The sequence below is a fragment of the Ovis canadensis genome, chromosome 11, assembly GCF_042477335.2.
Source record: "Ovis canadensis isolate MfBH-ARS-UI-01 breed Bighorn chromosome 11, ARS-UI_OviCan_v2, whole genome shotgun sequence".
NCBI lineage: Eukaryota > Metazoa > Chordata > Mammalia > Artiodactyla > Bovidae > Ovis > Ovis canadensis.
In genome coordinates this window covers 28407716-28434245 of record NC_091255.1, presented here as the reverse complement: position 1 = coordinate 28434245, position 26530 = coordinate 28407716, and the positions used below count along the sequence as shown (strand labels likewise).

The 26530-nt window shown below is 51.2% G+C and overlaps 3 protein-coding genes and 1 long non-coding RNA gene across 5 annotated transcripts; 3 read left to right on the top strand and 1 right to left on the bottom strand.

Moving 5' to 3' along the window:
• Positions 1 to 7922, top strand: POLDIP2 (DNA polymerase delta interacting protein 2). Its single transcript, XM_069602951.1, has 11 exons — positions 1 to 286; positions 1618 to 1699; positions 2543 to 2640; positions 3333 to 3429; positions 3609 to 3684; positions 3917 to 4024; positions 4418 to 4554; positions 5332 to 5358; positions 5566 to 5691; positions 6636 to 6715; positions 7464 to 7922. Exons 1-11 carry the CDS (start codon positions 126 to 128, stop codon positions 7576 to 7578), a joined length of 1107 nt encoding a protein of 368 aa, XP_069459052.1. The 5' UTR covers positions 1 to 125; the 3' UTR covers positions 7579 to 7922.
• A 1022-nt stretch (positions 7923 to 8944) lies between these two features.
• TNFAIP1 (TNF alpha induced protein 1) lies at positions 8945 to 19290 on the bottom strand. Its single transcript, XM_069602952.1, has 7 exons — positions 19136 to 19290; positions 15516 to 15833; positions 14800 to 14969; positions 14082 to 14171; positions 13945 to 13997; positions 12972 to 13167; positions 8945 to 11576 (listed from the first exon to the last, which is right to left on the bottom strand). Exons 2-7 carry the CDS (start codon positions 15718 to 15720, stop codon positions 11340 to 11342), a joined length of 951 nt encoding a protein of 316 aa, XP_069459053.1. The 5' UTR covers positions 15721 to 15833; positions 19136 to 19290; the 3' UTR covers positions 8945 to 11339.
• LOC138447285 (uncharacterized) lies at positions 12455 to 17039 on the top strand. Its single transcript, XR_011259767.1, has 3 exons — positions 12455 to 13178; positions 14726 to 14841; positions 16870 to 17039. It is a non-coding gene; the product is annotated as an uncharacterized lncRNA (long non-coding RNA).
• A 79-nt stretch (positions 19291 to 19369) lies between the features above and the next one.
• Positions 19370 to 26512, top strand: IFT20 (intraflagellar transport 20). Of its 2 annotated transcripts, XM_069602955.1 has the most exons (6): positions 19370 to 19628; positions 22844 to 23073; positions 23233 to 23361; positions 24495 to 24580; positions 25545 to 25648; positions 26093 to 26512. In XM_069602955.1, the coding sequence occupies exons 2-6, from the start codon at positions 23004 to 23006 to the stop codon at positions 26172 to 26174; spliced, it is 471 nt and encodes a 156-aa protein (XP_069459056.1). In that variant the 5' UTR covers positions 19370 to 19628; positions 22844 to 23003; the 3' UTR covers positions 26175 to 26512. The 2 variants fall into 2 exon arrangements, with proteins under 2 accessions (XP_069459056.1, XP_069459057.1); XM_069602956.1 differs by lacking the exon at positions 22844 to 23073.
• Positions 26513 to 26530: the final 18 nt, after the last annotated feature.

Here is a 26530-nt window from a genome sequence, read left to right as displayed (position 1 = left end):
CGCGGGGCGGGGCAGAGAGCCGAGGGGGCGGGGCAACGGCGCGGGGCAGTGTGGGGCGGGGGCGGAACGCCGCCCGGCCGCGGGTCGGGCGGTGTGTCAGAGCCCAGCGGGCGCTCGGGCTAGACATGGCGGGCTGTGTGGCCCGGCGGGCCCTGACCGTGGGCAGTCGATGGTGGTCCCGGTCGCTGACTGGGACCCGGGGGCCGAGGCCGTTCTGTGCGGCGGGTGGAGCTGGGGCCTTCCCTCCCGTGGCGACCACGACGACGCTGAGGCACCTCTCGTCCCGGTGAGGGACGGAGCGCGGGGGTCGGGCCCGGAGTCTAAGGACCGTGTCCCAGGCCAGAGGGCCCAGCGGCAGAGGGTGATAGGAGTTCGACCCGGGAGAGTTCCGGCCGAGAGCCGACCTGCGCTGCCTGGGACGCGTGCCAGGAGCGAGGAAGGGAGCGCGGCCCAGAGTCCTGGATTGTGCCGGACTGGCTCCGAGGGGGAACTAGTAACCCTCTCGGAGCAAAGCCTACTTCCTCGAATGCGGGCATCCGAGCGCCGGTGTTAGTGGGAAGTCCTTCAGTTAAGTGCTAGGGCTTTTAATTTGAACCCCCAGCCCGTGACTGAGGGTCAAGGCCTCCCTCGGAAAGATGCTGCAAGTGGGAAACAGGACCCGAGTCTGCGCCCTGCGTGGGTCCCAGGCTTCAGTGTGACCTTGGGGGCACATCCTCTCTTTATGTGACTTGAGGAAGGGGGTTTGAGGCCACGGGGATGGTATGAACCATGTGCCTAGGGATGGGACCAGAGAGATCAAATTGGGACAGGTGAACCAAGTGGAAGGAGACATGGAGTTCACCTCTCCACAATAGTAAGAAAACGGTGCTTTGAAGGGCTCCCAGAAAAAGCAGTCTGGTCCAGAAGTCACTGTGAGAGCTGACCTTTTAGTGGCTGAGATGAGACACGGACATGGGGGAGAGATGATAGCTATTTGCAATTTAAGACTCCTCTGTAAACTGATGTAAACCTGAACAAAAACTAGATTGAGAGAATAACATTGGTGCAATGCCAGGATGAGGACTGCAGTTTAGAGGTGGATTTGGACATGGTATGATGACACAAAAGTTTTCTTTTGAGCACCCCTTATACCCTAGGCTCTGAGAGGGAGCAGAGGCTAATCAGACACAAACATTGCTCCCAGGGAACTTACAGTCTCTAATGGAGATAAGACAGTGACACAAATAACTGAAATACAAGATAGGAAAGGCATTCACTGCTGTGGGAGGTCAGGAGGATGGGTCAGGGAAGAAATGGAGGCAAGGGATATGATGAAGCAGGGTCTGAGGGCATGATAGAGGAATGCTAAGAGTCAAGAGAGAAGAAAGTGATTTGGGAGCTGTCAGATATCATGGAAACCAAGGAGGCATCTGCGGCTGGTCCTCAGGAGGAGCAGCAGAATCTCTGTGGAGGGGTGGCTTGGCAGGACCCTTCCCTGCTTCAGCTGGCCCCACTGCCGCAACCCTTCTCTGCTGTCCTGGCCCCGGCCCCCCCAGTATCCTAGTAGCTTTTTCTGATGGATTAGTACCCTTCACTTCTTAGCTTTTCAGTTCCTTGTTCCTTTTCCATCCTAATTAGAAACCGACCAGAGGGCAAAGTTTTGGAGACAGTTGGTGTGTTCGAGGTGCCAAAACAGAATGGAAAATATGAGACTGGACAGGTGAGTGCTGGGTGGCATCATCTTTTGTTTTCAGGGTGTGCTCTGCTTCTGAAAGGGTGAAATTTGGCCACAGGCCTGAACATTATGATTTTCTGCCTTGGTGTTTGGTGCCAGACCAGAATCAAAAGTTTTGTTGTTGTTGTTGTTAAGATGGTTTTTTGTTCCTGTTTTCCTGAATTTGAATGCACTTCATGTGTCATCGGTTTTTGTTTCCAAGTTAGTGTGGACAGAGATGGTTTGAACTATATTGAGAAGAAAGTCCTATTGCTAAAGAGTCATCTAACATAGTGGTTGGTGAGAAGCCAGTGGAGGGCCTGCTTTTTGATGCTTTGTTCTAGTTGAATTGAGTGCAGTGAATTAAGCTCTGGGTGTGAGGCTCTTTTTCTGAGTCAGTTTTATGCCAGATCTACTGAGATAGATTTAGGCCTCTTTTAGATAAGGAGGACTTTTTGTTTATTCAGCTTTTTTCCCCTGTATGCCTACAATAGAGTGGGCTTTATGCATTGGTATTAAATCAGAAAGCAGTTCCTTCATGGAGTTGACAGTCTAAGAAAAGAATTACAGTATGCACGTGGTTCACAGCTGTACACCGTGCTAAGTGGAAGGGAGGGAAGGGAAGGCTTCCTTGAGGCCTCGGCTATGGCCTGATGGCTCAGTAGAAGTCAGCCAGGTAAAGGGACAGTAAACGTGCTCCACAGTTGGTCTGGGTGGATCTCAGAGTCCAAGGGAAAGAATAGCAAGACCTTGTGCTGGAATTGCCACCACCTGTGCCACTTAGTGGTCTGGGCGCCACCTGGATGTACCTGCTTGACTGCAGACTCACTGAAGCCTCTCTTCTCCCAGCTTTTCCTTCACAGTGTTTTTGGCTACCGAGGTGTCGTCCTGTTTCCCTGGCAGGCCAGACTTTATGACCGGGATGTGGCTTCTGCAGCCCCAGAAAAGTGAGTTTCCCTCTCATTGTGCCTCGCAGTATCCTATGGAGGAGGCCTGACCCATGGTAGACATACGTAATTGGAGTCCCAGCGGTCAAGACAGCATCCTTCTGGACCTTAGGAACAGTCCCAAAACACTCCCTTGACACTGATGCCCATGGAGACAAAAGTGCTGAGTTCTGAGTCTTAAGTCAAAGGGTCCCTTCGGACCTCCCCAGGATGCTCACCCCAGGCATTCTTAGTTTGCATTATAAGTACCCTAGAGGGCATTTGGGGAACTAGGCTTCTTGATTTCTTGATTGTTCAGTTAGAATCTTTCTCCTCATCTCTTACCATCACTAGAGTACTTTAAAAAAAGAAAAGGCCCAGCTCCATTAAGTGATCACAGAGAGCCCCTGGGATGTGAGAAGAGTGGGGTGCTCTGGGCTCCAGGGACTGAAGCAGCAGTATGATTTTCTCAGCTTGGACCCTTTTTTAAAGAGGCATCCAGAAAGTAAGATAAACGATGACTCTTCACCACACTCCATTGCTTGCTCCTGACTGGGGAGCGTCGGGCCAGGGCATGCTGAACATCTGCCCAGCTGCTGCTAAGCCCCTTCAGTTCAGGCACTGGTCTGTTTGGTGAGGGGGTGGTAGGGAGCTGGGGCAGGCCCCGCTTCTGTTTCTCAGGTTGATCTTCGGCTTTTCCTCCTGCCCCATAGAGCAGAGAACCCTGCCGGCCATGGCTCGAAGGAGGTGAAAGGCAAAACTCACACTTACTACCAGGTGCTGATTGATGCCCGAGACTGTCCACATATAGTAAGTAAGCAAGGTGGCTGTGCCTGGGGTTCTTTTCCATAGGGAAGGCCTGATGGGACTAAGATCCTGATGGGGACTAAGAGAAGGAGAGGGATCCAACAGTTCCATACTGCACTGGGCCCCAAGTCCTCAGGACTGGATAGTGACCGAGCAAACCTATGACTTGCTTCTTGCCTTAGTCTCAGAGATCTCAGACAGAAGCTGTGACTTTCTTGGCTAATCACGACGACAGCCGGGCCCTCTATGCCATCCCAGGTGAGTTATGACCGTCTGAGTGGTGCCCATCGGTGAGGGGTCTGGTGTGTCTCAGGAAGAGAATTCCAGTGCCTTTCTGCTGTCCTTGAATCTGCTTTGGAGGGTGTGTAGATGCTGAGAGCCTTGGTGCGAGGGTTGTCCCACCCTGGGACAAGGCCCAGAAATTGAGTTTCTTTTCAGCCCCACTCTTCCCCATTCCTCCATGAGTTTTCTGTCTCTCTCTCTCTGCCAGGCCTGGATTATGTCAGCCATGAAGACATCCTCCCCTACACCTCCACTGATCAGGTTCCTATCCAGCATGAGCTCTTTGAAAGATTTCTTCTGTATGACCAGACAAAAGGTACCCTCTGTCATAAAGGGAAGCTGGAATGGGAGGGCCCTTTCTTCAAAGACAGTGTCACAGAAGCAGTTTCAGAGCTGTTTCTACAACTTGATTTAACCTCCCTTTAGACCTGTCAGGTAGATGGCTCAGGGATGATGAGAGCAACTCAAGGTTGCTAGGTAGTGGCAGAGTGAGATCTGAGAGCCAGGGCTCCTAACTCCCAGGCCACTTCTCTTCCCCTGACGTCATATTCCTCCTTGGGGCTTATTCTTGGTAGGCAGCCCTGTGCCTTCTTCCAGCCTGTGCTGCTTTTGCTCACGTGTCTTATATACCTTGACCATCACTGGGAAGGATTTTATAAGAGGAACAGTTGGCCGCTGGCCTGGTCTAACCAGTCATTTCTTGCCCCAGCACCCCCTTTTGTGGCTCGGGAGACACTACGGGCCTGGCAGGAGAAGAATCACCCCTGGCTGGAGCTCTCTGATGTCCACCGGGAAACAACGGAGAATATCCGTGTCACCGTTATCCCCTTCTACATGGGCATGAGGGTAGGTGCCGAGCCTTGATACCTTCCCTCAGGGCCGGGCCCCCAGGTTCTGTGTGGTGTCCCCACATTTAAACCATGTGCCTGAGGTTCTGGTTTCCAGTGCTGCATGTATTGGTTGGGGTCGAGCACCCTCTTGGCAAGAGCTGACACCAAGACCTAGAGCAAAGAAACTCTCAGATCCCAGGAAGGAGGCCTCCAGGTTGACTCTCTCCTCTTCTGGCTCAAAGGGAGCCATGATTATGAAGAACATACACATACTTATTTAAATCACCATAGGTTCCTCTTCCCACATTTTATAAATTTATTGAGCTGTTTCTTGCTTGGCTGTAACCTGGGTCTTAGGGAGACAAAACTGAAAGACTGTACCTGCCTTTCAGGAGCTCACGATAGTGGGGGAGGCCAGCCTACAGCTTTCCAAGTGTTGTTATCTTGCTGGGATGTGGGAAGGCAGAGGAGAAGACAGCAGCCTGGGCAGCAGTGGTGGGTGAAGGGGCAGCGTCTGATGGGGAGAGTGGTGAGAGGGAAGGGCCCTCTCCTCTGTTTTCTGTTCTCATCCAGCTCTGTGATCTTGATAGGATGAGGAGGAAGGAGGCCAGGGAAGGGCCCAGGGAGCCTGCCTCCCTCTGGGCATGTTGGCCATAGTTAGCACGTCATCAAGATACTTGTGGCTTTGTCCTGTCTTTGCATCCGTCCTGGAATACATCTGCTCCACTGGAGAGATGTTGATTGGAATTTCTGCCCTTGGGGACTGAAATTCTTTGTGTTTGTTTTTCCCTAGGAAGCCCAGAATTCCCACGTCTACTGGGTGAGTGTCTAATCTCGGGCGGAGGGGAGCTCCGGAGGCGTGCCTGTGGGGGCAGGTTGGGAGGTGGGGGCTTTACCTCTGGGGTGGGAGATGAGACCCGTGCAGTGCAGGTACTGGCCTTTGTTGCCCTTTGCTCTCAGAATCCCCGGGGGGCGAGCCCAGGCTCTGTTCCTTCTCAGACATGAAGTCTCTCCCCTGCTCCCACAGTGGCGCTATTGCATCCGCTTGGAGAACCTCGACAGTGACGTGGTTCAGCTCCGGGAGCGACACTGGAGGATATTCAGTCTGTCCGGCACCTTGGAGACAGTGCGAGGCCGAGGGGTTGTGGGCAGGGTGAGCATCTTTGGGCTGATGATCTTGGTTTCTGGTCTCACCCAGCAGGCCTGGGAGCTTAAGGCATGGTCGCCTCCTCTGTGGTTAGGGACGGGCTCAGTGTATGAAAGCACAGGACTGTTGAGAGTGAGAAAGCTCACTGTGAGGGAGGCGTCTTATAACCCATTTCACAGATGGTGACACTGAGACTGTTATGTAACTAGCCCATGGTTCTTATAACTCATAGCAGCAGGTCCTGGATTTGGAGCCAAGTAAGTGACATTGGTGGCCACCCTGTTTAAAAATCTGAATTGGGAAGCCTTTGGGTGTGGCACACAGCCCCCACCACTCCCAGTTGCCCTTCCTCTGCCTCTTCACACACGTACATCCTCTGGTGGCCCTTGAAGAGATCTGATTTTGCAATTCCTGCACTACCCCACCCACTCTCCTGAGAAATAAAGGCAAGAGAAGGCCACATTCAGTAAGCAGTTATACACGTTAGCAGGGACTTGGGGAGGCAGCGTGGGATAGAAAGAACAGGGCTTTGGAGCTCATCTCTTTTCAGATGCCCACTGTGTTGTTTACTTGCTGCATAACTTTGGCCAGGTTATTTAACCAGAATCTCAGTTTTTTAGGATAACATCTATTACCTTATGATTACCAGGACTTAAGTTAGCAGGTGTTTGCTGATCATAAGGCACTTAGTGAATGGACTCTGAAAGGGATATTTGCAGAGATCTTGGCATCTTTGTCTGGAAACCTCAGATGTTTAGTCTGAGATTATCTTCCCCAGGGCCAGAGTAAAAGGCCCAGGTTAATGGTGGTGCTGTGAGAGGAGGTGCTGGCTGGCCGTTACGGTGGGAGGCATGAGAGGGCATCTGGTCCTGACTCGGTGATGGTCAGCATGTGGCCCTGGGGTACAGGGAGCTTGTCTGGTCTGACCTATTTTGCCTGAACCCTCATAGGAACCAGTGTTATCCAAGGAGCAGCCCGCCTTCCAGTACAGCAGCCACGTCTCCCTGCAGGCCTCCAGTGGGCACATGTGGTGAGTTAAGTGGGTGTGGGGGCAGCTTAGGTCCATGGACACTGCGGGTCAGAAAGTAAGAGCTCATAGCATGCAGTTCACTCTGGACCCAGTGAAGTCCTGAGGTGGAGCTGTATCTGCCGTTCACTGTTGTGTGAGTCTTGCCTGATTCATGACTTTCCCAGTTCTCTGTGATTTTGTGGAATGAGAGTGTGTGTGCGTGCATGTGTGCGTGCGTGCATGCGTGCTCAGTTGCTCAGTCATGTCTAATTGCAGTTCCATGGACTATACCCTGACAGGCTCTTCTGTCCATAGAATTTTCCAGGCAAGAATACTGGAGATTTCTTTCTCCAGGGGATATTCCCCAGTCAAGGATCAAACTGTGTCTCTTGCATCTCCTGCATTGGCAGGCGGATTCTTTACCACTGTGCCATCTGGGAAGGCCCCTGTGGGATGAGGACTTAGGTCAAAGCGGTCTGGTGACTTTTTGCTACAGAGCTGCCGATGAGTTGGTTTTTTCCCTTGGTGTTTCACTCTGTATCCTGAAAGCATAGTTGGGTGGCTTATGCAGGGTGCATCGAAGGGCTGAATTCAGGACAACTTCATTTCTTCTTTTCATGGAGGGCCAGGATGGCTTGGGCCCCTGGATCAGTGTTACCCTGGCATGAGCCAGGCAGAAGAGCCCGGGCCTGCTTTATTCTGCCTCAGTTGTGGTGCTGAGGGCACAGGGCTCTCCAGACCTCTAAACCAGTTTCTCTCTGACTCCCAGGGGCACTTTCCGCTTCGAGAGGCCTGATGGTTCCCACTTTGACGTCCGGATCCCTCCCTTCTCCCTGGAAAGCAATAAAGACGAGAAGACACCGCCCTCAGGCCTTCACTGGTAGGCCAGCAGAGCCCCTGAGCACCCAGGCTCCGCCCCAAACAACAGTTCACATCCCATGAGAGTTGCTGCAGAACTCTGTAATGGCCACAGTGGGTATCTTAATCGTTTGTGCCATTTGATTGCGGGGTTCTTACTTTGGCGGGTGGATTATAACTCTTTTCCAGAAGACCCATGTGGGCCTCCTCCAAGGCTGGCCTTCCCCGTAAGCCCTGCCTACGATGTGTTCCAGTAAACCTTTCCATCAGGAGCTCTTGTGTTCAGCTGCCTTAGGTGTGGGGGTCCCCTAGCCTGTCACACAGTTGTTCAGAATGTGAGTTTTGGGCAATAAACCAGTGTACGCTTGGCCACCCTTCCCATCTCTGCCCCCCGGGGTCTTAGGCTCCTTTTCTGACCTGGCGGGGCCCCTTGGTTACTGTCCTTAACTGCCCTTCCAGGAAGCTGCCCCTTCAGAGCTAGGGTCTCCATGGTGGGGCAGGGGTTTGCCTGATGTCTCCCAGGTCACTCAGCCAGTGAGGCGGGGGATGGACTGGACTCTGTTTTCTTTATCCTCTGCCAAGTGCAGAGCTGGAGGGCAGCAGCAAGGTCAAAGGAGTGAGGCAAGCCTGTTGGGTTTCCTGGAGCAGTGGGCCTGCCAGCCACGGGCACCAGTCTGTCAGGCCTCCAGTTCAGAAGTGCAGAAACTCTGCCAGGGAGCGTTAGGTATGGACAGTGACTAAGCCAAGCTACTTTCTGAGCTTCTTGAAGATCTCCAAGAGCCAGAGATAAAAATGTGCTGCATTTTTGCCCTGATTCTTAGGATTCTTGCTTGCTCCCTGACTACCGTAGTGATTGTTAAAGAGGTCGTTTTCTTGAGTTAATATTAAATTTCAGTTCCAGCCCTTTATAGTGTTGTCCTTAATCCTCCACCTTAGCTCAGCTGGCAAAGAATCCACCTGCAATGCAGGAGACCCTGGTACAATTCCTGGGTCGGGAAGATCTGCTGAAGAAGGGATAGGCTACCCACTCCGGTATTCTTGGGCTTCCCTTGTGGCTCAGCTGGTAAAGAATCCACCTGCTATACGGGAGACCTGGGTTCGATCCCTGGGTTGGGAAGATCCCCTAGAGAAGGGAAAGGCTACCCACTCCAGTATTCTGGCCTGGAGAATTCCATGGACTGTATAGTCTGTGGGGTCGTAAAAAGTCAGACATGACTGACTGAGTTCCACTAATCCTCCACCAGGGGGAGCCTGGGTTGCAGGGCAACTGAGTGCAATGGGGCATAGGCCCCAGTGAGAATGTAGTCAGGTGGTGAACAGAAATACATGAATTATGTCCACACAGCAGTGAGTGACCAAGCTCTACTCCCTGTAAGCATGGCTCTGAACCACTGCAGTGTAACACAGTTTTATTAGAAATTAGTGTTTGTTTCCATCACCTATGCTGAGCAACAGAGAATTGTAGTTACATGATAAAAGAAGTTCTTTCATGCCAGGACCTGTGCCATCCTTCAGCAGACCCTGGTCAGGTAAGAGATCAGAACCTAATAATGCTGGGCCATGTGATTAACAGCAGGCTTCCAGTTTTCTTAGAAACTGACAAGGTTTAGCCTTCATCCACACTTTTTGTGTACATTCCCCAGGGCTGCTCAGAATTGAAAAATTCACACAGCCAAGAGCTGTTTTCTGAATGGGGTTGGGAAACTCAAAATTCCCCAAACCCTTACAACACAGTCTGATTTTAAAAGCTAAGATGACGTCAGTGAGTTCAATGTTAGTATTTTAAAATCAAAGAGATATTTTCAACCGGAGGAGATAAGTGCCCAGAGTCCCAGACTGTTGTGCTGTCTCAGAAAGAAAAGACTGCTCACCACTGAGACAGCTGAGGATCTCAAAGTCCCAGCAGTGAAGAGGCCCAGGGACTGGGGAGGTTAAGGGACAAGCATTAAAATACCTCAGTGGGGAGCTGGGACTTTGAGTATTAAAGGGCTTCGGGAAGGCAGCTGAGGAAACAGACTGGTGGCCTCAAGCAGAAGCATTCCAGTTGCTGTGGGAAACCCAGAGTTGGAATCTGGCCAAAGAAATGGATTTGTCTTCATCTTGTTACTCCAGTGAAGGCTTGAAGAACCGTTTATAGCTGACCATCAAGGTGCCTCACCTGAAAGTCTTTATGCATTCAAGAATATGACTAGCGTAAAATGCCTGATTAGAGTCACCTTTCTCTTGCCCTAGCACAGGTCTTTGTGTCTACTAACCCCGGCCTGGCATTTGCCCATAGGCTCAACTATAAGCAGCCACTTAGCTATAGTCATAGTAGTCAAGAGACATGAACTTGATCAGCTATGTCCTTTCCTGACTGAGTGGGTACTGCTGAGTGCAATGCTGGTTTGTTAGGTTGGCTGAACAGCTCCCTCCTGGTGGCATTCCTTTAGAAAAGAATTCAGATAAGCAGCTGCCCGCGGGCCAAGCCAAACAGAAGGGAATGAAAACTGAAGCCATGAAGAGGAACTTGCACCCTTACCCAAGGGTGCGGCATCTCTAGAGCCAAATTTACCCAGCAAGAAAGAAACGAAGAACCCTTTCAAGGCTCTTAGGCTACACACATCCTTCTGTGTTCAGGGACTCACCACTGGGCAGAACCACCATCCCCAAAACCAAGAGCATGGATGGGGGCGGGGGGATGGATGACCAAGCATAACCACCTCAGCGGGGCCCCCGGGGAATGCGGGGCTGTGTTTGCTGTCCTTGGATGATGGGCAGGTGGGTGTGGGGCCCATGGGCTCCAGCCTTCCTGCTGCAGCTCCTGCCCCCCGCCACCGCAACGGCCCTCTGGGCTTACAGTAAGTGAGGACAGCTTGTCTCAGAGCCAAGGGCGAGAGAATCAAAGAGAACAGTCATGTAAGACCCTAAGAGTCAGTGCTTATGTGACTCTGAAGATGCGGGGGTAAACTATCCTTTCTTATAGGGGTGTTATTAGGACCACAGGTCCTAACTTACACAAACTCACCCCGTCAGTGCTCTTTGGGTTGGCTGCTTGGCCACTGTGGCAAAGCTAGAGCTGGTCAGTTTTTTTATTGCTTCTTTCCCCTCCCTTAGATTGACTCTACAGGGAAAGGGGAATTAGATCAGAAGATGACGTGGGTCAGGGCAGATTACAAATCTCCTGAATAAAAGTACAAAGTGCTTTAAAGAAACAGATCCCAAAGGTATCAAAAGGGCCAAGGGTTCTGCTTTACCGTGGATCTTGGAACCCTGGAGTGGTAGCAGAGATACCCAGTCCCCTCATTATTCAACTAAAACTAAAAACTAATCATTTCCTAGATTATTTGTTAAAAACGTAACTCATCAAGCCTGTGCTTAGGAAAAAAGGAGCCCCACCTCCTGTAAGAAACTGGGCCTCCACAGCACCAGAAGCCACCTTCCTCAGAGAGACTCGGTCCCCGTGGGCCTCCCCTGAGGCCTAAAGTAGCCTTCAGCAGAGCAAAGGCTCGCTCAGCCAAGGGCAGAGGGGAATGCTCCTAGTGGGAGGTGGATGGGTCCATTCAGCCCACGGGCAGAAAGGGAGGAGCTGAGCAAACGGGCCAGTCCTCCTGAAGTGCTTAGGGAGCTGGGCAGAGAAACACGAGCCCTCCGCTGCTCAGGCCCTCTGACCTCCCAGGCAGGTCCTGTCGTGCCTCTGGGTGCTGGGGCAGAGACCCAGCCAGCAGCAGAGTGGGGCGGTCGAGGGGGCAGGGCTCCACAAGAGGGGCGATGGGGCGTCCCGTGCCTTGACTCCAGGAGGGTCTCGTCAGTCGCGATGGGAGGATTGGTGGCCGAGCTGCCGGTCATCGTAAGTGCTGTAGCGCTTGACGTGGATGCGGCGGACACGGTCCCGCAGTTCCAGGGTTTCCTCATCTTCACTGGGGGAAGCCTGGCTGCGGTTCCGGCTTGTGGCCTCCAAGAGGGAGTTGTCAGGGACTCGGGGGGTCTCATAGAGTAAGACGTTGAGTGTCTCCTCATAGATTCGGGCCTCTGGGAATTCCACCTGGGACGAGAAAACAGCATGAGGTTTCATCCCAAAGAGGGTACAGCACGTCAGGGCCCTTGGCCCTGCTAACTCCATGAGGCCTCCAGAAGTCTCTCAAGAGACTTGACTTTCTGTCTTGCGAGGGCGGGCGGAGGTCTTCCTCTGAAGGAGGCATGAGGAGATGTATTCTATGGACATAAAGATGCAGAAGACTAGTACCCTGCCCCACCCAATCCCAGAACAGTGGACTAGTATGTGGTGAGGTCAGGGCCTTAGCTCTGTGGTCAGGCCTAGGTACAAACACAGCTCCCCCAGTTACTAGCTGTGGGGTCTCAGATTTAACTTTGTGGTGCCTAAGTTTCCAAATGTTAACACTGACCTCAGAGACTGTTGTGAATGTTATATGAAGATTGTCAAGTGTTGAGCAGAGAGCTGGGCACACAGAAAACAAAAAAACCTACTTGCTTTGAGCCCTTCACATGCACACAGCTCTCCCCCGAGACAAGCTGCCCTTCCACCCTAGCAGTCTGTCGTCTCCTAAACACGGGGGGCAGCTGTTCTCCAGGAGGCACCGTCTGCTGGCAGCCTGGGGAGAGTTAGTTGGGTTTGTTGTGCACGTGCGCTCAGTCATGTCCGATTCCTTGCGACCCCATGGCTGCAGCCCAGCAGGCTCCTGTGTGCATGGGATTCTCTAGGCAAGAATATTGGAGTGGGTTGCCATTTCCTCCTCTAGGGGATCTTCCCAACCCAGGGATCGGACTTGCATCACTTGTGTCTCCTGTATTGCCACTGGTGCCATCTGGGAAGCCTGAAGATCTTTATATATTTATATATATATGTGTGTGTATATATATAGAATATATGTATATATATATAATATATATGTGTGTGTATATGTAGAATTAAATTTCTAACAGCCCTAGTCTCCGTTTTACAGATTATAAAAATTGAATTTATTATCTCCTATCAAATCCCTTGTGCCTGGCAGTGTGCTGTCACTGCAGAGGCAAGCTGACTGACCAGGAATGCCCAACCACCAAGGGCTAGAGCTATTTCTGCTGCCCTGCACTGCTTCTCCTCAGAACTGTCTCATTTTCATAACAGTTCTGTTAAATTCATACTTTCATTCTCAGATCTTCAAATGAGGAAACTGAGGCCCAGAAGGTCTAAATGTCCTATCCAAATGTCTTACCAGACCAGAATTCCGATCTGAATTGGGCCAACTGCAGTTACCCCGCTGGTCAACAGGCCTGCCTCTCAGCTGACCAGAGCAGAATTCTGTGCATTCCCTAAACTCCCTGCATTGGCTTTTGTCCTTGAGCAACACCACTGCGGTGGGTGTGGGAAACACAGCAGGATGCGCGCCGGGCAGTGAAAGGGTCAGCCGCACGCAGGCAGGCGGAAGCCCCGTACCTTGGTCTGCTTCTTCTCGGTGGCATACACGATGGAGGTGCAGCACACCTCTGCCAGCTTCCGACCCTGCCCATAGAAGGACCAGCAGCAGATCTCATCGCCAATGACGTCCTTGATGAAGAGCACGCGACCGTTGAAGCGCAGGGAGAGCTTGTCGAACAGCTCAATGTTTTTCAGCAGGTGGTCATCAGAGTTGCTGAAAAACCGGTGAGAACCCACCGGCCTGGGAGTGAGATCCCAGCACAGGGGTGGTGCAGGCTGGGCTCTCCCCTGCCCTCCCCTCCCCCATCGTGCTCACAAAATGAGGGAAAGTCAGGACGCCAGAGGGATGGTGAGAAAGGGTCATGGGCTCCCCTGTGAATCTGGGGGCCTCTGAGGGGAAGGAGGTAAGTTGGACTTAAGTTACAACAGAGAGAGCTGAGGGAGAGCCTCCTCTCAGCAGGCCCAAAAAGAAGGAGGCTGACTGCCATCTTAACAGGAGGAGGAGGACCTGTTGAGATGGCAGTCGGCCTCCTTCCCTTGCTGCAGGGGTGACAGGAATCACTGAGGGCCTGCAGCCTCCTGCCTGTACCTAGCTATGGCCTGTTGAGAGGACACTGGGGGACGAGGAGGCCACTGGCCCGGATGCAAAGAACAAGGGCTGTCTCAAGAGGAGTTCCAGCCTCTTGGCCTCCCAGCCCTGTAAGAGAATGTGGGGGAAACCCCTGGCCCGCTGCCGGACACGTGTTCAGTTACATGTTCATGTTCAGTCTTGTCTCCATCCCGGCCAGGGCCCTGCACTGGGTTCCAAATGCCTTGGCCCTGATTCCCCTTCTGCTCTCTTCTCCCAAAACCCAGACTTATGCCAACTGTGCCAGGCGTGCAGGTGGCTTCCCTTGAGTCTGCTGCCCAGTTTGTCCACTCAGCCCTTCCAGCTGCTTCTCCAGCCCTTCCCTGGGCATCATCCCCCACCCTTGCCAGGGTGCCCCCCTACCTGGTGTAGGAATACTTGTTGTTGCTCCTGTTGTACAGCAGCTTCACAACGGGCTGTGAGGGGAGAGAAGGTGAGGGCCAGGGACCTGGCACCCCCTGCCTGCCGCCCCTGGCGACCCCTTGGAGGTCCCAGCCTACCCTGGTGGAGGATTCGATGAGCCTTTCCTCTTCCTTCAGGGAAGTGATGATGGGGATGTTGCACACAGGCTGGTAGGAGTCCTTCTTGTCCTGAGTGACAAACAGCAAACAATCTTTTTCTTCCAGATCTTCTGTTTGCCAGGCTTTTCCCAGGAGCTGTCAGAGCCCCTCTGCCATGGCTACCCCCTGCTTGTTGAGGCATCAGATAGAGACAGGAGGCCCCTGGCAGAAGAAACTGCCAACTGGCAAGCAGATCCCCACTTTCAGAAATCTAAACTCCAGATACCTAGGCATATAAACTAGAAGCAGGGTCTAGTCACTCCACCTGAGTCTGTCACCTTATAAACTGACTGGCTGCCAGCTTGCTGGGGCTTCCCTTGTGGCTCAGCTGGTAAAGAATCCGCCTGCAATGTGGGAGACCTGGGTTTGATCCCTGAGTTGGGAAGATACCCTGGAGAAGGGAAAGGCTACCCACTCCAGTATTCTGACCTGGAGAATTCCATGGACTGTACAGTCCATGAGGTCACAAAGAATCAGACACAACTGAGTGACTTTCACTCACTTTGCCAGCTTGCTTGGCCTGGGCAACATGGTGTGTCTAACTAGGTTTGGACTCATCTCATACGTGCCATGTGGTCTTCCAGGAACTGCACCCTACGTCCCTGAAGGAGGGAGCCAACCCCGCCCTCATCAACCCGCCCTGCCTCTGCCTCCGCACCTGCAGGGCAGACTGGCACATGTTCACCAGCCCCTGAATGAGGTAATATTTTGCTTCAGCCATCAATTCCTTGATCTCTTGCCGGTTTTGAGGGAGGACGATTGTGTCGTCTCGGAGGTAATTCAGAATGGTGCCAAAGTGCTTCCCGCATCGGTCTATGAGGATCCAGCCTAGGGATTCAGACAGGCCCCCGAGGGTTACTGTTTGTCTCCAGGTACCTCAGGGCAGACAGCAGGCAAAAGCCACCTGGCGAGCCTGGTGGCAGGTGATAAGGAGCACAGAGCCCACAGCACAGGGTAACAGGAGGAACCTCTGGCTCTGAGGCCCATGGCTGCTCTTCACCCCTCCTCCCCAAAACCAAGATGACACAGGCCCTCCAGGCCCACCTCCTGGCAACATGGAAACCACCCAGCCCTGCCTGCTTTCTGCCCACTGCTCAGGCACTCTGGTGATGGTTCTTATGAGAATCTAGTCCTGTGTGAACATTTAAAAAGTACAGCTCTTCTCCCTGAAAAATATGTACACACACAACATTCCATGTACAGTTTCAGAGATTTCTGAAGCTGCACAAGAACTCCAGGTGAAGGAGTCCCATACTAGATGAAGAAGAAAAATGAATCTAGATTCCAGATCTGCCAGGCTTAGGCCGTGCTCTGAGGTCACTTCCTTCTCCCACCTCCCATCCCCATCCCGCCAAACAAGCCCCCGCGCCTCACCTTCTTTGTCAGTCAGCACCTCCATGCGCCCACTGAACATGGCCTTGAGCATGGTGTCGTGCCGGGTTAGTGCCCGCACAGTGGTGTAGTACAGGGAACCGCCCACATTGAGCTGGACGTATTTGTTGCCCAGGCCTCCTCCCTTGAAGCCGCTGAGCTTGGGCTTGGCCCCCGAGGCTGGGCACAGACAGGTATCCCCTGACATCTCCCGCTGCAAGTAGATCACCACACGGCAGGAAGTTGGCTTGGAAGGCTCCGCCGTGGTGGAAGGGTCACGAGTGAGTGGCCAGTGGAGGCCAGAGCCTCATACTCTCAGCGCTGTGAGCAGGACATGGGAGAGAAGACAGGAGTCAGTGGAGGAGAGCCCGCAGCTGGGAGGGGACAGGAAGACAAACACTGACCAGCCAGTCATTCTCTCCTTCTGAGCCCAAGACTCCCTGACAAGCTGAGCCTTAGGCAACGACAAAAAAGACATTCCTGATGTTCTTCATGGTACCAGTTACCAGGTCTGAGAGCACAGTTTTCCAGAACCCAGTGCTGGTCACCTCATCAGTCTCCCTGAGACTTGGCCCACCTCTGGGTGACAAAGAGGTCAAGCAAACTCTTGGAGCTAATCAGAGAGAGCTCCAGGAATAGACCAGGCAGAGCAGAAGTCCTCACCCTGGGGATCCACCAGTTAGACTCCAGCTGTTTTCCTCTCGAGGTTCCCAGGATCCAAGATTTCCAGCCAAACCTACTGGGAATCTAGCCAGCTTAGGAGTTTCCCAGGAGTCCAAGGGACAGGATGCACTTCCTTTCTAATGACTCCAGGCTCGGGGCAGCCTGCACCAGTGCTTCCTTTGAGCACCACCCAGAGTCTGGCTTCACGAAGGCAAGTAACAACAACTTCAGGAGAACACAGATTGAGCTAGGCTGGAGGGAGCTGGCCAGTGTTCCTGGCAGAGGTTATCCTGGTTCCCACTGAGGTTTCCTGACCTTCCTCTTTTTTGGCATCAGCCCTGCCCTGAGTTCCTGAAATTGTCACCATTTTTCAGGCTAGAACAACTACAGGATGGCTATTTTTGCTGCTTTTTTCCTGAGAGGGGACCCAGCCCTATCTCCTCCTCTCTTCCCGCCCAACAAGAATGGGGAAAAAGAACCAGATGATCAGTCTAAGAACAGTTAGGTAATTTGGAAACTGAAACACTGACAGGAGTTTACAGGACGGAGAAGCAAGGAAAGCAGATGAAGACATAGTCAGACCACCCCTTGTGATCTAGATTCTACATGTTTTGGCTATCTAAAGAACTGCTAGAATTCATTCACTGCGAGAAAACAGAAAGCCAACATTCTCTGCATGTTTACTCTGTTCCAGGTACTATTCGCATATGTATCATCACTTCATTTAACTCCTTTGTCAATAAAATATTGAGTGCCTACCAAGTTAAGCAGGAAGAAGAGATGAAATGATACTGTCCTTGACTTCAGGAATTCAAAAAAAGTGAATATTCTTGTTCATTAACAAGAATAAAAATAATAAGAGTATTTATCGTGTCCCTGCTTTGTGCCAGGTGCTGGGGATACAGATGAGAACAAAAGAGTCAGTCCCGTGAAGCTAACCTCATAGTGGGAAGACACATACAACAAGAAAATGAAAAAATGAGGCAATTTCAGAAGTGAAAAACGTACTTAATAAGGCGAGTGACTAGGAAGAGGGACTCATTTAGATGGGGAGCCAGGGTAAGGCTCTTTGGGAAGGTGACATTCCAGCTAAGCTCTTAAGAGCATTCCAGACAGATGGAAGAGTAGGTGCAAAGTTCCTTGGTCAGACGCAAGTTTTAGAAGCAGAAATAAGGCCAAGGTGGCTGGTGCAAAGAAAGAAGGGGGAAGATGGCTGGATGTGAAGTCAGGGAAGGCAGCGGCAGATCATATTGAAGAGTTTGGATTTTATATTAATTGCAGTGAAGATCGACTGTAGGGTTTAGAGCAGGGAAGCGATATGATCTAAGATCACCCTGGCTACTGTGTAGAGAATGGACTCTATGAATGCAAGAGAGCAAGTGTGAAGACCAGAAGTCTAGGCAAGAGACGACGAAGGCTTGGACTACAGTGCTGGTAATGGGAGTCAGAAAAAAAGTGAAGTGACCTCACTTCATCATCATAGCATGCTGAAGTTTACATCATTATCTCCTCTAAGTGTAACCCAGAAGTGCACTGGTTTTCCCACATTTACTACTCCACTCTCCAAACAGTGCTTAAGACAATGCCATGCACATTTGTAAGTATTCGTCAATCTGTTAGACTGAAACTGTCCCCGAAAAGATTTAAGTGGGTCCCCGGTGGCGCCAGTGGTAAAGAGTGAAGTGAAAGTGAAGTCGCTCGGTCGTGCCTGACTCTTTGTGACCCCATGGATAGTAGCCTGCACCAACCTCCTCTGTCCATGGGATTTTCAAGGCAAGAGTACTGGAGTGGGTTGCCATTTCCTTCTGCAAACACAGGAAATGCAGGTTCGATCCCTGGATCAGGATCATCCCCTGGAGAAGGAAATGGCAACCTGCTCCAGTGTTCTTGCCCCGGGAAATCCCATGGACAGAGGAGTCTGGGGGGCTACAGCCCCTGCGGTTGCAAAGTTGGACATGACTGAGTGACTGACCGTTCATCCTGGGAAGAATGTCCAAGGAAAGGCCAGGACAGGTGCTGTATGAAGTACTGAACTCCTTTGGTGGTTTGTCCAGTATGGATGAGATGAGCGCCCCGCCCCAGCAGACTGCCCAATCAGTAAGTTAAGCTTGAATGGTATGAGATAACTTTACCAAACTGCCCACCCGGAAGGAATAAATCCACCCCTTAACAGGTTTTAACAAGTTCTCTATGCATTTTGTGTCTAGCCCCAATTTCCCCACGATCAAAGAAAAGGAGCTCACCAAAGGTTAGGCGGCTGCCAACAAAGGAAGACAAATCCAAACTAATCTATTCTTTTCCAACAAAGCAATTGCTTTGAGCCCCTGGATGACGTCAGCTGAGATTCCAGTTGCTCAGATTCCGCCCAGGCCAATAGGTTCCAGGAATCCTGTGGCAGGTGACGCCCCAGAAGGTAATTCCAGTGAAAATGAAGTTTCCACTGAAAGCCTCAGAGCTCTTCCTTCCGGACTTTGTGTGTGGGTATTTGGGGATGCTAGGGGCCTATCTGTGTCACACTAGGCAAAGCGAATGGGAACCTAAGCGGAATAAAGGGCAAACAATCACGGCGGTGTTAGAAGGTGGGGTCCTAAGGAAAGAAGGTCCCAGAAATTCGTCACACCAGGGATGGCGAGGGGAGGAGCCGATCTTGGTCAGAGAGGGCGGATCTAGCAGAAAATCCAAAGTGTAATTCTATTGCTACATCCAAAAGGTGTGGGCAAATTTATCCAGACCCAACCTCTCCATGCCAGTGTAGAGTCTTTCCCAATTCATACCCCTCCTCACTATTGAGAAACAGAGACCGGTTCTGACACCCATCCCCAGGGGAGGATTTGAGCTCTCCACCCCCACCCCCCTTTCGCCGTCCCACGCCTTTTCCCCAAGACCGCGTGGGGCTCTCTTTGCTCAGCCCAGGACCCAACCATCCCTTCCCCTAGGACATGGGCCGGCTAGGCTCTCACCCTCCCCGGTGGCGCCTCTCCTCTCAGCTGGATTGCAAGTCGACACCGTGCCGCCCCCGAACTGTGGCCGCTCGAGCTCCAGCAATCCCGGGCCGAAACTCGCATCCTCCACCCAAGGACTCCGCCCCAAGCCGGCGGGAGCCTGAGACTAGAAGGCAGGGCAGGCCCAGCATCCAATCAGGGCGGAGGGAGGGGCCCCTGAGAGTATTTTGCGCTGAGAGCATAGCTACTTCCGGCAGCCTTTCCGGCGCAAAGGCTCTGGGTCTCGTAGGCAGTTATCCTTCCTCTCAGGCCTCTGTTTCCCAGCAGGCCCTGCGGGCTTGATGGGTCTAAGTGCTTCCGGGGTCGGGAAGTGACGTTGACGTAAACAGGTTCTGTCGCCGTGGCAGCGGCTGAGGCTGCTGGGCAGGGTGTCGGCGGCAGCCGACTGGAGAGAGGCGCTGACTTCCGACGTTAGCCTGGGTCGCCAGCGCTGTCGCTGCTGGGTGAACAGGTAGGCCGTGACCCCGGGTTGGCGGGCTTGGGGCAAGCCCGGGGTGAGATTAGCCTAACAGGCCCGTGCCCCGAGGAAAAGCAATCGCGGGGCGAAAGAAACGTGGTAATTCCGCCAGGCTCTGGGAGCGGTTTTACCCCCGGCTAGGGCCTGGAGCTTTACGCGCTGCTGCTCCCAACTATCTTAGGAGGAAACCGCGGCTCAGATTAAGTTCAAGGAGTTTACGTAGTGAAGACGCGAGCTCCACACCCAGGTCTTCCTAATTTTCCCCACACCCCACGGGTGGAGCCTGTTCGGATCGCCCAGCGTGGTTCCGGGGAGACCCCCGGGGTGGGTTTGGAGGAGAACGCGTCACCCTCTCTTACTGGAGCTCAGTCCGGCTCTTGTGTCCGGTGTTCCTCAGATGCGCGTGTGGTGGGAGTTGGGAGAGAATCCGGTAGTCGGCTTTGAACCCTCTCCGCTTCTTCTCCGGTCTGACCCTTCTCATTCAACTATCCCTTCCAGCCGTGCAGCTGGCTCAGGCCAGGTACGCGGGAATCTTGCCTGACTCTTTTTCACTCCTCCCCAAACCCCTGCCTCAGTCATCCTTTGCTAAGTCCTATCAACTGGACTTACAAAACATCTCAAATCGGAACACTTCTTCAGCTCCAAGCCTTGGTTACTGAAATAGCCTGCTCTGTTTTCACAGTCATTCATACCACATACATTTGCTGAGTGCCAGTTTCTGTGTAGGCATCATGTTAGATGCTAGGGTAACAGCAATGAGCAAGATAGTTGTAGCTCCCTCCTCTTTCTTCCTCCAACCCATTCTCTATCCTGGGTCTTGGTGATCTCTCTAAAGGGCAGATAGTCAGATAGACTATGCCACTCTGCTGAGAATCCACAGGCTGTCGGTTAAACGCTTATGAGAAAATCCAGGCTCGTTACTGCAGCTTTCAGAGCCCTCCGCCATCCAGCACTACCTAGCCTTCCCATCTCACCTCATCCCGTTTCTCTTTATCCCTTGCTCAGCCTTTCAGCCACACTAGCCTCTTGGCTCTTGTTACAGGTTCCATTTCTCATAGCCTCAGCATCTTCACAGGTGCTTTTCCTTCTGCCTAGAAATACCTCCTCCTCCCTTCACTTGACAAACTTCTGGACAGCCTTTAGTTCTCAGCGTGTCACTTTTTCAGAAGACTTTTGTTTGCAGTTTTGGGGGGTAATTTTGTGTCCACATGAATTTTATCCTTCTGCTACAGCTTCATGTAGCACCGTGTGCTTTTCCTCATACTTTTATCATAATTTGTGATTATTTGTTTACTTCCTGCCCAGAGGTCGGGAACTGAAAGCACTGAAGCATTTTCTTCACTACTCTATCCTCGGGACAGTAGATGTTTGTGAATAAATGCAAGCTCTCTGGGAAGGGAGTGTGAATTGAAGCAGCTCTTTGTGCCCTCTGGTTATTTGAAGCAGTTTGTCTGGTTAGTTACTTGTGTGTGTGCTCAATTGTGTCTGACTCTTTTGCGGCCCCTGGACTGTAGCCCGTCAGGCTACTCTGTCCATGGAATTTTCTAGGCAAGAATACTGGAGTGGGTTGCCATTTCCTCCTCGAGGGGATCTTCCCAACCCAGGGATTGAACCTGTGTCTCCTGCATTGGCAGGTGGATTCTTTACCACTCACCTGGTAGGTGCTAAATGCTTAGACAAGCGGTCTTCAACCTTTTAGGCACCAGGGACCAGATTCATGGAAGACAGTTTTCCCATGGTCAGGGGGCAGAGGCAGGGCGGGGGTGATGATTTGGGGATGATTCAAGTGCATTACATTCATTGTGCACTTTATTTCTATTATTATTATATCGGCTCCACCTCAGATCATCAGGCATTAGATCCCGGAGGTTGGGGGCCCCTGACTTAGACTATATGTGTAAATAGGACAAATAGGAAGACAGATCTTTTTAAAAAGCCCAATTACAAGGGAACTCTGGATGATTAAAGTGTTTCAAAAGGAAGATGCTAGTTGACTTACTTGAATGGACTGCAGTGAGACCGAAGGCCCTGGGCCATACACAGCTAGACATGTGTTAGTTGGCCCACACAATGTTGGATGTGGGTTTTGGGTGTGTTTTTTTTTTAACTTAAAATTTTTGAATTAAAGGAGATACTGTTCTTTAAAAGTCAGATTGCATACATAAATCTGGATTTTTGGTCCTCTTGAAAGTCAGTTCTGGCAACAGTGGAACTTGATTCTTTTTAACCCTTGCTCTTTCTGTGGTATACCTACCCTGGCAAGTTGCTTCCAGAGTCACCCCATTCAGAACAGAACTGCCCTAACGTATCGGGAAGGGAAACAGGGGAGGCTGGGGAAGATGAGAGGGAAGGACTGGTGCAGGGCCAGGCTGTGGTAGCCTTTGGAACACTGGGGGTTTCCAAGTTGGTTTAGCAGCCAAGAGCTAGACCTCAGTAGCATTGCCTCCCTTTTTAGACAGGGCATGTGCCCTCTTATTTTTATTTTGTGTGTGTGTTTAAGCCAAAATGAGGGTGAGTTTTCAGTGTTTCCTTCCTAGAATTGAGGCATCCTTTGGACCAGGAATGCGAGGTGGCCTGGGAAGGGAGACGATAACTCTGCTGGTTCTCATCTACAGAAAAAAAAGACAAACATTAGCTTGGCCCACAGGGTATCTCTGCTCTGACTCCACCCGGCTTTCCCTCTCCATCCTCTGTCCTTTCGACTTCTAGTCAGGAATAGGCCCTTCCAGTGGCCTTGTGCTCCTGTCCAGGCTGTTTCCTCTGCTTGGAATGCCTTTCCCTGACCTCCTTACTTGGCATGTTCTCGCTGATATTTCACTCCTTTTTGTGTTTTCTGCTAGAAAGAGACTGACCCAGCTTTGGGTCCCAGTTGAGGCAGGTGTGCCTGTGGCATACATTATGGGTAATATTCTTACCCCTGGCTTCGTGTGTTTTTTTTTTTCCCGTGTTTATTTTTAACCCTAATTTTTAATTCACTCCAATTTTCTCTTTTACTTCATGTTCCAACACTATATTTGAAAAGCTCTTTTATGTCCTTTTGGATACATAACTGGGGATAAAGAAATATGCTTATGGCTCCCAGCTTAGTTCACACATCACTCCCTCACCCCGAGTTAACTGTTCTCTTTTCCTCCAGCTCTTTAGTGATATTTCTGTGAAAGCACGTAACACAGTGTAATTTTGCAGTGTCCGTGTCTGTCTCCCTCCAGCTACACTCTGTGCTCCTCCAGGGCGGGCACCATGTTGCGCGCAGCTTTATCCCCAGCATCTAGCAGTGCTGGCATGTAGTTGGCACTCCAGGAATGTGTGTTGAATGAACGATGCCTGTGACAAGCAACTGGACTTTATTCTTTCCTGACCCTTGCTCCTATGACACACCTCTCCCTGGCTGACCCTGTCAGAGAAACTCTCTTCTCTGGGGAAGCTGGAAGGCAAACAGGTGAGGCTCAGAGAGGCGGAGGCAGAGGGAAGGGGGAGCCTTTGGAACATCTGGGCTTTTGGCCTTGGTGTCCGGGACCAGGAGTGGGGCTGGGCTGGAAGCTGGCTTCTCCTTGAGGGGCTGGGAAGTGACTGGGGACTGGGGCTGGTTTCTTTACAGCCATGGCCAAGGACATCCTGGCTGAAGCAGGGCTGCACTTTGATGAGCTGAACAAGCTGCGGGTGTTGGACCCAGAGGTTACCCAGCAGACCATAGAGCTCAAGGAAGAGTGCAAGGACTTTGTGGACAGTGAGTGTCGTCTGGGGGGACATGGTGCCACACAGCTTTGTGCCTTGCCCCCATCCCGACTGCAGCTCTGGGCCCTGTCCAAATGGAGCTGCTGTCTCCCAGGAGGTTGAACCTGGCCCTCCTGAATTCCCATGTGCCACCCACCTTGTCTGCGTGCCCTTCTGTGCTCTCAGGTAGTCCCAGGACACCAATCAAACACGGTTGTGGAGACAGGAGGATGTTTGTTTAGGTAGGCCATCCCAGGAACCTTCAACTTCAGAACCATGACTTGGGGGTGGGAAACAGAGTTAGGATTTGATTTCTTGGGAGAAATAGTGTTCTCAGTGGCAGACTTTCCATTGTTTGGAGTGAGAGTTGATCACCTGGAGTTTGGAGAGGCAGTTCAAAAGACTCAGTGGTCTTTTTTTTTTTTTTTTTTAAGCTAGTGATAGCCAGGATGCCTCCTGTCCCAGCAGCCAAACAAGCCCAGTAGCAGCAAATATAGAGCAGATGTAGCCAGTATCTGAGCCTTCTGGGGCGTCCATAGGCTCTAGAGAGAGCTTGACTGGCGGAAGGTAGTGGGTCCTCTCACACGTCTTCTGAACACTCTGTGTATGTCGTCCTACCCTCTGGGTCTTAGTTTACTCCTTGGTAACACGGGTTCCACTATACCCAGGGACACTGAACAAATGAGATTAACTCCTTAAATGCTTTGAGCTTTTTATTAGCTCTGGTCACAAGTGGAAAGCCCCCAGTCCCCATCAAGTCAAATCTAGTCTTACCTGCGGCTTGCCAGAGGCAGCGTTCATATCCTGAGGCGGTCCTTTTGTGAGGTCAGTCCTTTGTGCTTCCTGTCATTCCTAGGACAGCAGGATGCAGTCCATCCCGGAGGTGCGCCCATCAGGAGCCTCAGAGCCTGAGCTACAGCTTCTGGCTGGTTCAGTGGGGACTCAAGATCCAAATATACCCCAACCCAGCTCTGGGCTGACGGCCACCCTTCTCTAGTTTCAGATCAAGGCTGTCAGACACCAAATGGCTTTTCACACAAATTAGAAGAGGCGGTTAGCCCTGCCCTCTTGCCACAAGGAAATGCTGAGGGAGAGTGGTAAGGCTGAAAAATAAAACATTTGTTTTTGTTCTTCTTTCCACAAAAGAAATTGGCCAGTTTCAGAAAATAGTTGGTGGCTTAATTGAGCTTGTTGATCAACTTGCAAAGGAAGCAGAAAATGAGAAGATGAAGGTAAGATCAGCAAGTATTTCGTCTAACTTTTGGCCTGGTTCACTAGTCTCTCATCCTTCTGCCCCCCCGCCCCCCGCCCTGCCTTGTTTTTTAATCTGGTTCTTAAAAAAAAAGATTCTGGCTGTGCTGGGTCTTCGTTGCTGCTGTGTGGGCTGCCTAGTTGTGGCGAGCCGGGGCCGCTCTTTGCTGTGGTGAGCGGCCTCTCACTGCGGCGGCTTCTCGTCGCAGAGCACAGGCTCTCAGGTGTGCAGGCTCGGGGCTGTAGCAGCAGCCGCAGTGCGCAGCCTTCGTTGCCCTGTTGCCTGTGGGATCTTCTCGCAGCAGGAACGGAACCCATGTCCCCTGCATTGGCAGGCAGATTCTTAACCACTGCACCATCAAGGAAGTCCCCTTATTTATTTTGGTGTGGAGGGCTAGGTGATGGGGGGTTCTTTTTAAATAAGAATGCCTGTGCAAATATTGAATGATTGTGTTGCATACCTGAAACTAATATATGTCAGTTATACTGCAATTTAAAAATGTCCTGGTCCAGTTAACCGACTGTTGACCTCTTACATGCCAGTATACTGTTTCCTTCAGTCTTCACATCATCACTGATATGATGAGTATGATAGATGGTTTTCCCTAATTTACGACTGAGCAACTGAACTGGACTTACCCTCATTTTATAAATGAAGAAATGAAGGCGCGCAGGGTATAGATGACTTAGCAAAGAACACAAGGCTGAATGGTGCACCAGATGGGCCACTGTGCGCCAGGCCCAGCAGATCCCTAGGTCTGCAGATGCTGAGCTGCCGCTCTGTTCTCACCAGGCACTTTGGGATCAGGAGGTTAAGCCTTCTTCTGACTTACTCCTAAAACTCTGAAGCTCGACCTTTCCCCACTCCATAGCCCCATGGTTCCTTCTCCAGTTGAGGACTTTAAGGAAGTCATGACCTGCTTTGGCAATATCATGTTTTTATAGGCCATTGGTGCTCGGAACTTGCTCAAATCTATAGCAAAACAGAGAGAAGCCCAACAGCAGCAACTTCAGGCACTAATAGCAGAAAAGAAAATGCAGCTTGAAAGGTAAGTTTTGTCATAAAGCAAGTTCTTTACTCAACTGCAATTCTGTTTTTCCTCTTGAATGGTCACCTGTTACCCTTGCTCTTCATCACTGTTATCCCAGGAATAGTGTCTTATCATCCTGATTTGAAGATTTTAAAAATAAAATTAATTTGATGGGAAGAAAGTTTGTTAGTCAGACAGCCTCTCATAGTTTGAGGACACACACACTTGAGTGTCTGGAGCTGGCTGGCTCTCTGCGAGGGAGCTACTCAGAGCTGCAGACTTCTCAGGGGTAGCCCTAGACAGAGCTTTGCCTCATTTCTCCCTCTCTTGCCCTCACTAACTTCATTTTAAACTCACACCATTTCTTGGAATCATCTAAGTCACTTCTGTTCTTCTCTGGAAGAATTAAGTTCATGGTTTATTTCATCCATTTTGAGAGCTTCTAACAATTTTGTTTTTCAGGTATCGGGTTGAATATGAAGCTTTGTGTAAAGTAGAAGCAGAACAAAATGAGTTTATTGACCAATTTATTTTTCAGAAATGAACTGAAAATTTCATTTTCTAGCAGGAGGGCAAAAAAAGGGAAAAAACCCCCACAACCCCCAAACCAAAAAAACCTCTATCATTCCATGACTTGACCAATGACCCAAATGTGTCATGTGAGAAGCTGTGTGAAGAACTGCAGCATCTCTGAAGGCACTACCAAACCTGGGGGAGTTTGTTGCAGATGTCAGTGCTTATCTGCAGGTGAACCTCCAGTGGCCATCGTGGTCCAGGTTCTCACCTCTTGCATTCTCAGTCTGAACTGAGCAGCCTGTCAACTTTTTTTTTTGTGAATTCACAAAGCTTTGGAAGGAAAAGCAATAAATTATTATTTTCAAATGGCTTGATCTACCTCTT

Coding starts and splice junctions, on each gene's coding strand:
- POLDIP2 (XM_069602951.1), top strand. CDS start 126: ATGGCGGGCTGTGTGGCCCGGCGGGCCCTGACCGTGGGCAGTCGATGG. Junction 1,700..2,542: donor GAAAATATGAGACTGGACAG/GTGAGTGCTGGG, acceptor CTCTTCTCCCAG/CTTTTCCTTCACAGTGTTTT. Junction 3,685..3,916: donor GGCCCTCTATGCCATCCCAG/GTGAGTTATGAC, acceptor TCTCTCTGCCAG/GCCTGGATTATGTCAGCCAT.
- TNFAIP1 (XM_069602952.1), bottom strand. CDS start 15,720: ATGTCAGGGGATACCTGTCTGTGCCCAGCCTCGGGGGCCAAGCCCAAG. Junction 13,998..14,081: donor TCATCGAATCCTCCACCAGG/GTAGGCTGGGAC, acceptor CTCCCCTCACAG/CCCGTTGTGAAGCTGCTGTA. Junction 11,577..12,971: donor CCGAGAAGAAGCAGACCAAG/GTACGGGGCTTC, acceptor TTCTCGTCCCAG/GTGGAATTCCCAGAGGCCCG.
- IFT20 (XM_069602955.1), top strand. CDS start 23,004: ATGACACACCTCTCCCTGGCTGACCCTGTCAGAGAAACTCTCTTCTCT. Junction 23,074..23,232: donor GGAAGCTGGAAGGCAAACAG/GTGAGGCTCAGA, acceptor GTTTCTTTACAG/CCATGGCCAAGGACATCCTG. Junction 25,649..26,092: donor AAGAAAATGCAGCTTGAAAG/GTAAGTTTTGTC, acceptor TTTGTTTTTCAG/GTATCGGGTTGAATATGAAG.